Consider the following 13,934-nt stretch of genomic DNA (forward strand, 5'->3'; position numbering starts at 1 on the left):
AAGTTTAAATAAAAATAATTATGTAAAATAAATTAAATGTTAAAATAAGAAAACAATACTATAATTTTTCATTAGTGGTAATAATATAGTTAAAGATTTCTTTTAAACTGATCATAATTTAAAATTTCAAATATCAAAACAAGGCAACCCAACACTACAAGAAAACATGGTAAAATCCTACCAAATTTCCTACCAAAACTTTGGTAAAAAAAAATTCCTACAAAAAACTTACGATTATTCTACAAAAAACATTTGTCGTAGGAAATTGGTCGGAAATTTCCTACGAAATATATTGTAAAAAAGTTGTAAAAAATTTGCTACAAAATTTCTCCAAAACATAAAATCGTAGGAAAATTCATAGGAAACTAGAAGTAACTAAATAGGAAACGAAGCCTAAGGAATTTGGTAGGAAAATTTCTTTCTAATTTCCTACGAAAATTGCACCGAAGCAATTTCGTAGGAAACTCGTAGAAAACATTTCCTTCCAAATTCCTTCGAAATTTATTTCCTACCAATTGAATGAATGTTTTCCACCAATTTTCTACCAAATGTTTTATGTTTAGGGAACAAATAAATAACAATTAATACTGCCAAAAAAAAAGAGACGGTGAGATAAAAAAAAAAATCAGAAGGACAAAGATCTCATCCCTTCATTTTCTTGGGAATCAAAGAAGCGTAAGAAAAAAAAAATCTCAGATGCAAAGCCATCACAATAGAAGCAGAAGCACAGGCTCAGCTTCACGCCTTCACCACTCTTCTTCTTCGTCTTCGCTGCCGTCCCTATTCCAATCTACTTTTCTGGTTTACTCGGCGAGATCTCTTCGTTTCAGTTATGGTGCGTTCCTCTTCCTCGATTTTGTTTTTCATATCATTGTTTTCTGTTTGTCCTGAGGTTTGATGATGATGAGATGATTCACCAATTCTGTTTTTGCATATCTCAATTCCATCTTAGCTTCCCGTCACCTTCCTCCTCTTATATTTCAGATCTAACTTTTTTTTTTCCAGATCTCGCCGTCATTAACACACGCCCGTGCTTAGAAAGTAATTCTTATGATTCAACGAAGAAAAGCAGAAAGAGAGAAGATTTTTGGTGATGGAAGGAGAGTACCGGAGATGGTGGTGGAGGAGAACGGCGGAGATAATTTTAATTGTTTTTGGTTTATTTTGTTGTAAAGAAAAAAGAATTGTAAATCTATTAATTAATTTAATAAAAATCTTTAATTAATAATTATTTCTTTTATAAAAGTTTATTTAATTTCGAAATTAATGAATTAATTATAAGTTTTAATATTTTAGTAGGAAAATGGTAAGAGGTATGTGGTAGGAAAATAGTAAAAACTTGTTTGCTACAAACACTTTGGTAGGAAAATAGTTAAAATATTTATTTCTATTTTCCTTCAAAATTCTTATGAAAATGTTTTCGGAAAAAATTAGTAGGAAATTTCCTTCGAATTTCTTTTCAAAACCGATTTCCTACAGGCGTTTACCTCTACTATATTTCGAAGGAAATTAGTAGAAAACAAGTGTTTTCTCCATTTTCCTTCCAAATATACTGTAGGAATATGAATGTTTTCTTGTAGTGCAAGCAACACTTTAAAAGAATCAAGGAAATACAACTAGAAATCAATTAAAATAACTTGGCAGCACTTCACAAATCCATCACCAAAGACAAAGACACAAAGAGATGAACACACGTTTAATAAACTAAAAAGATTCAGATATATGAATGCCACAATCAGATAACCGTAACACAAAATTATATGAAAAAGACAACCGAAGAAACAAAAAAAAAAACAACCCAGACTTTATAAAATTACAGCAAGATAAACAAGAAATTTAATTTTCCCCAAAACACAACTCACATCAAATCGAAAAAAATCACTCACAAGACAAACGGGAAAAAAAAATTACAACCAATAACACAAAACAACTCACAACTTAATTAGGAAACCTAAAGAAGACAACATATTTTCATATAAACAAATTTACAACCCAATTGACATTCACCTTTAACAAAATCAACAGGGGATAACCAAATATCCCCAACAGATGCGAAGCGAGCAAGGAATCAACCAAAAACTCCCAAAAAAATAAAAAATTAAGGGAAAACGATTACGATAGGAATAACTGAAAAAATGATTACGAGCATCAAAGACATAAGTTCAATCCTCAAACAGATCTCTATATTGGAAAATTACTCTTCTCCTATACTTTCACGAGGACATCAGATTTTGAAAAAGAACAAATCAATTTCAACTCAATAACATACAAATAATGGCCCAATAAACCCACAAATTATAAGCCTTACAGAGAAATTGGACCCGAATGAAACAAACAAAAATAGCCTAGAAAAGAGGAATGTAAGTTATTGATTTTATTTATTTTTCTTAATAAAATCCACAATAGTTTTCACTCCAAACACTAAAACATTGACAAAAAAATTACTCCAACAGTTTACAAAATACATATGAAAATATTACATAACAATCCAACCACAAAACGAAAAATTAATAAATTAATGACCTCTAACAGCTACAGTAAAACAATGACCTCTAACAACTACAGCAAAACAACAACTTCAACTAAATAATGTTAACTTCTAATAATAACTTTTAAAAAAGCATTTTAAACACACAAGATGATCTCTATTTTTCCTTTAAAAACAGTAAACTAAATTATACTTACTGCAAAACATATTTTTATTAAAATATCCAACAAAACAACATAAGCAACCACAATTAAATAAAAAACAAACGTAAAGATGAATTTACAAAAACCAACAAAAATATACACAACAAAACTCGGAATACACCTTAATCTAACTACCGCGCGTAGCGCGGATCGATTGCTAGTATGTATATATAATCCAGTGTTTAAAGCTTAAAATATGGCACGGAGATTACCTTACAAGTCATATTACATAAGATTACTATATTTTGTTATCAAGATAATTTATGTTGTCACACTTTAGAGTCTTAGACTGTAAATACATTAAAACCTATATAAATTAATACTCTATTAATAAATAAACACTATATATTCAAAAAAAAAATATTTTGGTTTGGGCACCCAATCTAGTAATTTTCTTTTAATTAATGTTTGATTAAAAAAAGATTAATAATTTTTAATGTTTTGAGTCATACCAATATAAAAAATAACAAAATTTGATAGTACAATAAGTTAATAATTTTTTTTGAAATCTCCATGTAAAATATGGTTCCAATAATATCATAAATTAATAATCATGTAAATTTACATATATATATATATATATATTTATATGTTGATATAATAATGTATGCTTCTCCTAAATCTTATATCTATAAAACAATTGTTATGTTGTATTTTCAAACTATAATGATATAAAATATTTAATAACATGTCATAAAAATAGCTAATTTTTTTTAAAGTTTTCAATTTGTAGATATCCATCATTTACAATTTGATGATTTGATAGTCTATTAAAATACGATAACTGATATTACTATTCATAAATTTGAATCTTTATGTATGTTATGTTTATAAGTGAATTTGTCTATAGTATTTGTAGTTTATTATCAATAATATTTTCTAAATATTACAAATTTAATTACAAAATCATAAAATTTACAACATCCGAAAGTCTAATCTTATATTGCTAAAATTGTGTCAAATCATAATTTTTAGATTTTAAACTATTAAAAATATATCTATAAATTAATAATTCTTAATTTACTAGTATAAAATAATAATTATTAGTTTATACATAAGTTAATGGGGCATTCTCAAAAATACCCCTTTTTTCAATTCCTTTTTTAAAAATACCCTTCCATGTTGACCATTTTTAAAACTACCCTTCTTTTTAAACAAAATGACCAAATTACCCTTTCTTTAAATGACAACAAGAATGTACAGTCACCAAAATCAAAAAAAATTTTCCCGCCAAAAATAAAAAATTTTCCTGCCAAAATCAAAAAATTTTCCCGTCAAAAAAAAAAAAATTTCCCGCCAAAATCGAAAAATTTTCCCGCTAAAAAAATTAAAATTTATACCTTATAAAAACATTGTAAATCCTTTTAAACACCTTGTAAAAGTGTTTACAAGGTGTTTAAAAACCTTTTAAAAGCGTTTACAAGGTGTTTAAAAACCTTTTAAAAGCGTTTTCAAGGTGTTTAAAAACCTTTTAAAAGCGTTTACAAGGTGTTTAAAAACCTTTTAAAAACCTTATAAAAACATTTTAAAAGCATTTACAAGGTGTTTAAAAACTTTTTTAAAAACATTTTGTAAACCTTTTAAAAACCTTGTAAAAGCGTTTACGAGATGTTTAAAAAACCTTTTAAAAACCTATTAAAACCTTTTAAAACTCTTTTAAAAATCTTGTAAAAGCGTTTAAAAGGTGTTTATAAGGTTTTTATAAGGTTTCTTCTACCTTATAAAACCTTTTAAAAACCTTGTAAATTTTTTTTGGCGGGAAAATTTTTGGCAGGAAATTTTTTTGTCGAAAATTTTATCAAAATGTTTTGGACAAAAAAATTTTTGGCGGGAAAATTTTTTCGAAATTTTTTGGCGGGAAAATATGTCGGAAATTTTTTGGCGGGAAAATTTTGTTTTTCTTTTTATTGAATAAAATATTTTTCATTTAAGGGTAAAATGGTCATTAAAAATTAAAGGAGGGCAAAAATAAAAATTGCCAGAAAAGAGGGTATTTTTGAAAAGGGGTATATCAAAAGGGGTATTTTTAACAAATTCTCTAAGTTAATACCACTATGAATTAATAAAATAATTTGGTCTCAAGATTATAAATTTGTAGAGGTTTTACCGTAGTTGTCTCAAGATGGATGAGTGGAAAATATTAAGGGAATTTAACCAAATGTGTTATATTTCTAAAAAAACTTTCCAAATATGTAATATTAGTTTTAGATTTTCAAAAGTGCCAAGTATTTATGGCATAAATTGTTGTCTACCAGAATTAAAATTGTCCATGAAAATTAAAGTTGTCCATCAAATGCCAAAAATATGGTCCAACCAGATTAATTACGTCTTTTTCATAAGCGGTTATACCATGGCTACGGCGGATCCGAAAAGAATTCCTGCAATTCTCTTACATCTTTCTATTTTAGAGGTGAGAATAGAGGTAGGTGGGAGTAAAACTCACTCCAATAGTGGGCTTCAATTAAGGGTGATAATGGGCTTCAAAAGTCAACAGAAGTAGATCAAGCCCACAAAATGTGGGCCTTTCATCCAAAGGGAAAAAAAGACGTTACCTGCTGCTTCAGGAGAGGGACGAATCTTGGTCTTCCTCCCCCACCCTTCTTCTTCCTCCCTCTTGATTTTTGTACCCCTCCCGATTTCTCGCTGTCAGATTCACCCTTTTTCCAATCTCGCGCTCCCTAGATTCCGGAATAATCCGCACAAGGCTTGGCTTAATAATCGTCCGCCATGAGTTCCAATACGGCGTCGTCTAGCGCGGGGGCAGCCGGATCGGGAGATTCTTCCGCCGCCAGGAAGAATTCGAAGCGACCCAAGTGTAGCTATCCTATTCCCTTCTTTCAATCTTTTTCCAATTATTCATTTGGCTTATCGTTGACTCTTGTGTCCTAATTGGATCAAATTCTCCTCGCTGGTTCAATCGTATAATATGTCGTCACTTTTAAGTTGATTGTTTATTTTGATCGATGGTTTAAATTTTAAACAACGATCCTTGAAAGAGACATTCTTCAATCGCTATTCTCTTCTTTTTTTTGTTCAATTAGGGAAATTTTTTTGTCCTTTTAATTATTATTTGAGATGATGATTAGGCAACCAGCCATGGCTAAAAAGGTTGGCAAATATCTTTTGCAGATTCCAAATTCACACAGCAGGAGCTTCCAGCTTGCAAGCCCATTCTCACCCCTGGTTGGGTTAGATTTCTTTGTAATCTCTATTGGATGTTTCAAACACACTTCTGATTTCCTGTATAAGCGCCTCAACTAGGGCTCCTTTTCTTACATCTCTCCGCAGGTCATTTCGACATTTTTGATAGTCAGTGTTATCTTTATTCCCCTTGGTGTTATCTCCCTTTTCGCTTCTCAGGATGTAAGTGTTACTGTCTTACACATTGCTACTACTCCTCATATTCTCTTTCATATCTCACGTTTTTTTTTTACATCTCCCATGTGTAGGTTGTGGAGATCGTTGATCGGTATGATACTGAGTGCATTCCGACACCTGCTAGGACTAACAAGATTGCATATATTCAAGGAGGTGGAGATAAAGTCTGCACCCGAGAACTTAAAGTGGGTTTCTCTTATGCGGCAACGTTTTTTTTTTTTTTTTCTTCTTCTTTGAGATTTTTGATAGATTGTTGCATTTGTTGTTTACTTTCTCTCCTTTCTCCTCTCGCATTCTTAGGTGCCAAAGCGTATGAAGCAGCCTGTCTATGTTTATTACCAGCTTGAGAACTTCTACCAGAATCACCGAAGGTATATAACAACATCACCAGTTAGCAACTATGCCCTAGTTTTCGTATTGGTACGGGACTAAGTGTTAGACCTAGAGTGGAAGGTGTGGGTTCTATGTGGATATTATCATTGAGTAGGACTGAACTTTAGATTAGTTAAACTTTTGTAGCTCTAGTTCATCAAATGGTGTTTCTTGAAAACAGGTATGTAAAAAGCCGAAGTGATTCACAGTTGAGAAGTCCAAAATACGAGAATCAAATAAGCGCATGCAAGCCTGAGGATGATGTTGGTGGGCAGCCAATTGTGCCTTGCGGTCTAATTGCTTGGAGTCTTTTTAATGACACCTATGCATTATCAAGAAACAATGTAAGCCTAGCTGTAAACAAAAAAGGCATTGCATGGAACAGTGACAAGGAACACAAGTTTGGGAACAAGGTCTTCCCCAAGAATTTTCAGAAGGGGAATCTCACAGGTGGTGCTACTTTAGATCCAAAAATACCGGTAAACCCTTAAACAAAAAACTGGAGATCAATCCATTTTGCCATTGATATCACATGGATGCTGCTTAGCAAATTGGCCGCTGACATCTTTCTCCTCTTTTCATTGTGTGCAGCTTAGTGAACAAGAAGATCTCATCGTGTGGATGAGAACCGCAGCATTGCCAACATTTAGAAAACTTTACGGAAAGATAGAGTCTGACCTCGAGATTGGTGACACCATACTTGTTACACTGAAGAACAACTACAACACTTACAGTTTCAATGGGAAGAAGAAGCTTGTTTTGTCAACCACGAGTTGGCTGGGTGGGAAGAACGATTTCCTCGGTATTGCTTACCTGACAGTTGGCGGGATTTGTTTCTTTTTGGCCCTCGCATTTACCATCATGTACCTTGTGAAACCCAGGTACGCACATCCTTCAAATGTAATTGTTGTCTTGTCGGGATGGTGTCCTTCCATTCAAGAGTTGAATTTCTGCTAAACTCTGGTTGTTCAACTATGTGTTATGTATATGCCAATAATAATGATAAAGAGTATCATACAGCCACAATGGGTAATGCTGAGTAATATAACTGTGTACTTCGTTTCAGGCGACTTGGAGATCCATCCTACTTGTCATGGAATAGAAATCCCGGAGGTAGGTAATAATAACAAGCTTGGAGAGAGAGAGAGAGAAACTCTCTAATCTGTGTGTGTAAATCTTATCCATCCATGTATACATATAATGTAATCCTTGCTTGCAAAATAGTTCTTTCGGTGAGAGCCTAAACTCCACATAACACTATGTTGTTGTTTTCCAAACCAGTCAAATATATTACTTTTGTTCCCAAATCTGCCTTCTATAATTTTTCTAATCATACATAGATATAATTTTTCTACGGACAAAAAATTTGAACTTGTTGAAGCCAAACTTTCCAAGTGATCAAAGCACCCGAAGCAGAAGATTGGAGAGATATTGGCCTTGAGGGTAAGATGGGTCGAGTGGGTGGTCAGATGCAGCTCCTGCCTCCCTCACGACTGTGATCTTCCTTCCCGCCATTACTGCAGCGCTTTGAAGAACCCCCAAAAACTTGCCACTCTGTGTCATCGCCCCTGAACATGAGCATGTCATCATAAGACCGCCACTCCTTGTCAATCGCATTGCTAACGAGTTGAGATTTCTGTACATTCCTGCCGCGTTGTGCAAGACCTGGCATCCACATTAATGCAATCTCATTTCTGTAACAACTTTAAGAAACACAAAAAGGTACGCTAAATAAATCTACGCCACCTTTTTCCGCGGAGCTAGCTTAGGAGGGTCTAGGATCACGATGTCCCATGTCTCTTCCCTTGACAGAGCACCCTTCATGAATTCTGTTGAATCTTGTTTAAAAAAAACAACCTTCTCCGGATCCATATCGTTGAGGATTACATTCTCTCTGGCGAGCTCCAAAGCAGGCAAAGATGAATCAATTCCTGAAAGTGTTTTTGATCAGACGATTCACAAGACACTGCAATAAGATGGATGGATCAGGAGGAGGAGGAGGAGGAGAGAAATGAAATGTACCCAGGACACTGGTAGCACCTCCTCTCGCTGCATTTAGTGCAAATCCACCACTATAACAGCAAAGGTCAAGAACTCTTTTACCAGTAGAGATGGTTGAAATGAAGTGACGGTTTTCGCGTTGATCTGTGTAGAACCCGGTCTTCTGTCCCTCTAGCGAAACTGCGTACGAAATTCCGTTTTCCACGACCTGGCATAAGTAAGAACATCACTCAGCTAACACCCATGTAAGGCTTTCATATTGATGAATATAACTGAAGAAGAGAGAAAGACCTGATTAAGGCACCACCCACCGTACCATTGATCTCTGTGGGAGATTAGATGTTTGTGTTTGTTTCAGACTTGAGATATCAAAACCATCTTCTTTAAGAACATCAAGAGACGGTCTCCAGTTTATATGATTAATTCCATCGATTGATCTTAAGCAACTCTCCACTTCATTCCTGTACTTTTCAAGCCAAGCTGCGGAGGATGCTACCACAGCTATGTCTCCAAACACATCCACAATCAATCCAGACAATCTGCAGCAGAGCAGCAAGACAGGTAAGAAACCGACCAATAAAAAAGAAAGTTTGTTGAGATCAGTCAGTAAAATACCTATCTCCTTCACTGTTAACAAGACGATAAGCGTTAGTTTTAGCCGAGGGAAGTCCCAAGCTCTTACGCAACTGAACTGCTTCAGCGATTCTAGTTTGGAGAAGCTTCTCAATGTTCAACGCACAAGAAGGATCTCTACCACAAGCCAAGAAGATCCATCAAAGATTCAGTTTTTGAAAACAAGAAGTGTAGAAAGTTGATTGTATTAGAAACGAAAACCTGGTGGATTCGTGTTGAAGCTGCATAAGGCGAACACAGAACATAGAAACAGAGTTATACAAACCCCAACCGATGGGATTCTCGGTTCCATCAGCGACAATGACAACATCTCCGGTCTGAGGAGGCGGTTTTCCAATGATCCTGTCTACGGCTCCACTGTACACCATCGGACTTCCGTCTTTGAAGAGCTGTGTCTTGCCCTTTTTAAGAACCACTTTAGCAACACCTGAATTTTTTACAAATTTTTCAAGTTTCAGTTTATGAACGTAAACAGAGATAATAGTTGTTGCAGAAGCTTAAGAGGCAAAGAGAAAGGCTGAGAGAGAGAGAGACCTTGAGGGCGAGAAGAAGCAAACTGGGAAGAAGAGAAAAAGAGAGAGTGACGGAGGCGGGAGGGAAGCTGGAGCACGCCGACGCCGAGCATCACCATTGTCGCGCATTTCCTGGCTGCAGCTTTGGAGTAGATAGGCTTTTTCTACACATAAACCCGCTAATGGGCCACAGGTATTGATATCTGTTTTTGGGCTCACTATTCTCTACTTTCGGCCTCAACAAGAAGACTAACGGATTGTTGCCTCCATTATTCCAATAGTCCCAATGGTCCTAAGTAAAAGAAAAGTAAAAAAGTGCTTTCGGGTCAATTTCACAAAAATAACCTGAAATTAAGAAAGTCGGATTTGGATAAAAAAGATCCGCAGTGTTATAAATGGATTATCGGGTATTCTAAAAAATAAATCATAAATGTAAACATCAATAAATTTTCCCATAAATAAATCATAATAGTTAAGATAATATATATTTTTCTACAATTTAGAAAACTAACAAACATACATAATTAATATTTATTTTAAATTTATTGATATTAAATCAGACTATCAATCAGTAAGATCTCAATCTCTTATATATATAAACTAATTTAATTTTCATTATATATTAGTATATACTTCCGAAATTAGATTCCAATTTAATATAATTCATAAATAATGATAATATAATTAAATAATTATAAAAATCTGAAAAATAAAATTTAAATTATATAACTATACAAAAACGAAAATACTAATGAGAATTAATGAGATGTTTATAATTACATAAATATTGTTTATCAATTTTGTTATCATTCTTAATATGTATAATAAAAATACTAATGATAATTTAAAAAAAGATATGGAAAAATGTTATGAGATTTTTCACATATCTCTATCAATTTTGAGTTTCTAAAAACCGGAAAACGTTTGTAACATTAGCATAATTTATGCAAAATTATTGTTCAATTTGGAAACAACCAATAAATACAGTTTAGCAACCATATATGATTAGATTTCAAAGATTTTCATAACGTGCGAGCTGATTATCTGACGAAAATACCGAGGAAACAACCAATAAATACAGTTTAGCGCGCCAGACAATCAGCTCGCACGTTAGACGTCCTCGGTATTTTCGTCAGAGTGAAGGTGGAGAAGGATGATCTTAGCGCTTGGAAGTCTTCCAACAAATGCGAGAAGGCTGGCCAATCGTCGGGAGCCTGCACCATCGCCACCAGCTCGGAACTATCAGACTCAAAGTTGGAACAATCTATCCCCGCCGCCCGAAGAGACTCCATAGCCCAAATCAAGGCTTCAAACTCCGTATGAAGGGGAGAGGGACTACGACGCAAACTACGGGCTCCCATAAGTACCGTCCTATCATCGTTACCATACCACCAACCCAAGCTTTCCAAAGGATCCGTACCTTTCCAAGAACCATCAACCTGGCAACGAATCGAAGAATCCCTAACCTCCAGAGAAGGCTGGGGAGCCACATAAGTCTCCGGGCTAGACTTGGCCTCCTCCCAATAAAGTTTATCGTTTAACGCCTGATTTAAAATATCAATGGGCTCTGCTTCTATTCCTTGAAACACCTTATTATTCATATCTTTCCAAATTGTCCACAATATCCAAGGCAACCTATAACCAATGCTAGGACCCCCAGAATTTGAAAAAGTCTTGGAATAAAGAAAATCTAGATTCGAATACACGAATCCAAAAGGAAAACCAGTCGAAGACAACTGGACCGGAGATAGCTCCCACACCAAACGCGAACGAACACACTCAAAAAGAGCGTGGTTGATTGTCTCCACCGCTAAACAGCACCGCGGACACGTATCGACGCAACGGACACCCCGGTGACCGAGCCGTTCTTTCACAGGAAGGGACCCAGAAGCCACCTGCCAGAAAAAATGTTGGACCTTTGAGGGAACATCAAGCTTCCAAGCTTGTGCCCGTAAAACTGTGCATGTCGGCCCGTAAACGAGATGCTTATGTAATTCCCGTGCTAACCTATAACCAGATTTCACTGAATACTTGCCCGATTTAGTATAATGCCAAATCAATTTATCCGAAGTCAATGACTTACTGACCGCCAAACTCCGTACAAGCTGAATGTCCGCAGGATCCAAAAACTCCTCCAGAGTAGGCAAATGCCAATCCAAAGTAAGGGGATTAATTAGGTGATTGACCATCAAATTAGGATGGAGAACTCTCCCCCTGCCATTCGCCGGTCTTGGCTGATGATCCGGGATCCACGGGTCTCTCCAAACGGAAATATTATGTCCCGTCCCGACGAGCCACCTCGCCCCTCTTTCTACTAAACCCTTTGTCGAAAAAATACTCCTCTATGCAAAGGATGGGGAATAGGGTTTAGTCGCCAATAAAGGATGTTTTCTCCTGAAATATCGACCGCGCATCACCCGAGCCATTAGAGAATTCGGGTAGTGAATCAACCTCCAAAACTGCTTAGCCAGCATTGCATCATTAAATTCTTCCAGAGCACGGAATCCCAAACCCCCATCGCATTTATCCTCACAGAGCTTATCCCAAGCTACCCAATGTAGACCTCTGGCCTTATCATTAGACTTCCACCAAAATTTTGATATAGCACTCGTAAGTTTGGACGTTAACTCCTGAGTTAATTTATAACATGACATGACATGAGTCGGAAGAGCTAACGCGACTGATTTGATCATAATCTCTTTACCCCCTTTTGATAAAATCTTCGCCGACCAGCCATTAACTCGCTCATCTAAACGATCATTAACATAACTAAAAACTTCAGTCTTTGAACCCTGGAGATTTTCAGGAATGCCCAAATAGGAACCCATTCCACCCTCTCTAGAAATACCAATAACATTTTTAATCCGAGATCTTACATCAGGCGGAACTTTCTTACCGAACATGATGGACGATTTCTCCAAATTGACCTCCTGGCCCGAGGCTTTCCCATAACTACCTATAATATCCATGACCACTCTACATTCAGATTCCTCTGCCTTACAAAAGAACAGACTATCATCCGCAAACAAAAGATGTGAAATCGAGGGACAATCCCGAGCAATAGAAATACCCGTAAGTTTCTTTTCCCGTTCTGCCTTTTTAATATTCGCTATTAAAACCTCTGTACAAAGAATAAACAGATAGGGAGAAAGAGGATCACCCTGACGTAAACCCCGCTTTGGTAAAATAGATCCCCAAGGTTGACCATTAAGAAGAACTTGATACGAAACCGAAGAAACACACCACATAATCCAAGTAATCCACCGCCTATCAAAACCTAATTTAACCATCACCGCTTCCAAAAAATCCCATTCAACCCGATCATACGCTTTACTCATATCCGTTTTGAATGCCAGAAACTCCGACTTACAGCGTGGATTAGTATTTAACCCGTGAAACATTTCCTGTGCAACTAGGATATTATCAGTAATCAACCTGCCCGACACAAATGCCGATTGTGTTTCAGAAACCAGAGACGGTAAAAACCGCTTTAGCCGAAAACATAAAACTTTTGAAATAATCTTATAACTCACGTTACACAGACTTATAGGCCGAAACTCTGTCATACGTTGTGGGCGATCCACCTTAGGGATGAGACAAATATTAGTCTCATTAAGGCGAGGATCAAAGCCACCCGTCCTAAAGAAATTTTTAACCAGAGCCACCAAATCTCCTTTTAATGAAGGCCAGAACCATTGAAAGAATAAAGCCGTCATACCGTCAGGGCCTGGAGATTTCTCTGGATGCATAGCAAATAAAGCTTTCCGAACCTCCGCCTCCGTTATTTCCCTTATTATACTTCGGTTCATATGATCTGTAATAATAGGTGAAATCTCCTGTAGTATTTCTGATATACCGGTTATATCAGACCGTTTAAACAAATCCTCAAAATATTTGGAAGCTATAGTCTCCATTCCCAAAGGTGACTCATCCCAAACGTTATCCGTGCCAAATAACCCAACAATCCTATTCCGGACCCTCCTTTGCTTAGTCGAAGCATGAAATTATTTTGTATTTTTATCTCCCACCCGTAACCAGAATTTCCGGCTTTTCTGTTGCCAGTACAACTCCTCATCCCGATAAGCCTCTTTTAATTTTCTCTCAATGTCCCGAATCTCATCCTGAGAAATCAAGTCATCCATCTTGGCCTCCTGTAAGACAGCCTTCAGTGAAGAGATAAGGGACGGGCCAGAAGTGACATTATTTTTCCGCCACCACAAAATCGAATTTCGACAGTTCCTAATTTTATCCACAAAAGCCGGTACCCGAAAATTGTTTGTGCGTGCCCACCCGGACTCTACCGCACCTAGAAGTCCGTCCTTCCCCAACCAACGTTTATCAAAACGA

The 13,934-nt window shown here is 35.9% G+C and overlaps 4 protein-coding genes and 1 long non-coding RNA gene across 7 annotated transcripts in view; 2 read left to right on the plus strand and 3 right to left on the minus strand.

Moving 5' to 3' along the window:
* The first annotated feature begins 316 nt into the window (after window positions 1–316).
* LOC104746835 (uncharacterized) lies at window positions 317–1,245 on the plus strand. The gene is made up of 2 exons (XR_761005.2): window positions 317–835; window positions 1,006–1,245. It is a non-coding gene; the product is annotated as an uncharacterized LOC104746835 (long non-coding RNA).
* Window positions 1,246–5,125: 3,880 nt separating this feature from the next.
* Window positions 5,126–7,748, plus strand: LOC104758907 (ALA-interacting subunit 3). Its single transcript, XM_087495384.1, has 8 exons — window positions 5,126–5,506; window positions 5,821–5,879; window positions 5,980–6,054; window positions 6,141–6,254; window positions 6,370–6,440; window positions 6,623–6,920; window positions 7,033–7,322; window positions 7,508–7,748. Exons 1-8 carry the CDS (start codon window positions 5,419–5,421, stop codon window positions 7,560–7,562), a joined length of 1,050 nt encoding a protein of 349 aa, XP_087351510.1. The 5' UTR covers window positions 5,126–5,418; the 3' UTR covers window positions 7,563–7,748.
* Window positions 7,707–10,072, minus strand: LOC104758909 (uncharacterized). Of its 3 annotated transcripts, none has more exons than XR_015586831.1 (7): window positions 9,610–10,072; window positions 9,277–9,502; window positions 9,058–9,192; window positions 8,734–8,981; window positions 8,464–8,650; window positions 8,188–8,372; window positions 7,707–8,106 (listed from the first exon to the last, which is right to left on the minus strand). XR_015586831.1 is itself a non-coding variant. In XM_010481881.3 (7 exons), the coding sequence occupies exons 1-7, from the start codon at window positions 9,704–9,706 to the stop codon at window positions 7,840–7,842; spliced, it is 1,320 nt and encodes a 439-aa protein (XP_010480183.1). In that variant the 5' UTR covers window positions 9,707–9,759; the 3' UTR covers window positions 7,707–7,839. The 3 variants fall into 3 exon arrangements, 1 of the variants encoding a protein (XP_010480183.1); XR_015586830.1 differs by having other exon boundaries at window positions 8,754–8,981; window positions 9,610–9,824; XM_010481881.3 differs by having other exon boundaries at window positions 8,759–8,981; window positions 9,610–9,759.
* A 597-nt stretch (window positions 10,073–10,669) lies between these two features.
* Window positions 10,670–11,776, minus strand: LOC147924935 (uncharacterized). The gene has a single exon (XM_087497013.1). It carries the CDS (start codon window positions 11,774–11,776, stop codon window positions 10,670–10,672), a length of 1,107 nt encoding a protein of 368 aa, XP_087353139.1.
* Window positions 11,777–13,591: 1,815 nt separating this feature from the next.
* Window positions 13,592–13,934, minus strand: part of LOC147924936 (uncharacterized) — a 705-nt gene continuing 362 nt past the window's right edge. The window contains exon 1 of the mRNA XM_087497014.1: window positions 13,592–13,934. This exon is cut by the window's right edge and continues 362 nt beyond it. Coding sequence (XP_087353140.1) covers window positions 13,592–13,934 — 343 coding nt within the window.

Source organism: Camelina sativa, chromosome 17, assembly GCF_030686135.1.
Source record: "Camelina sativa cultivar CO46 ecotype springtype chromosome 17, ASM3068613v1".
NCBI lineage: Eukaryota > Viridiplantae > Streptophyta > Magnoliopsida > Brassicales > Brassicaceae > Camelina > Camelina sativa.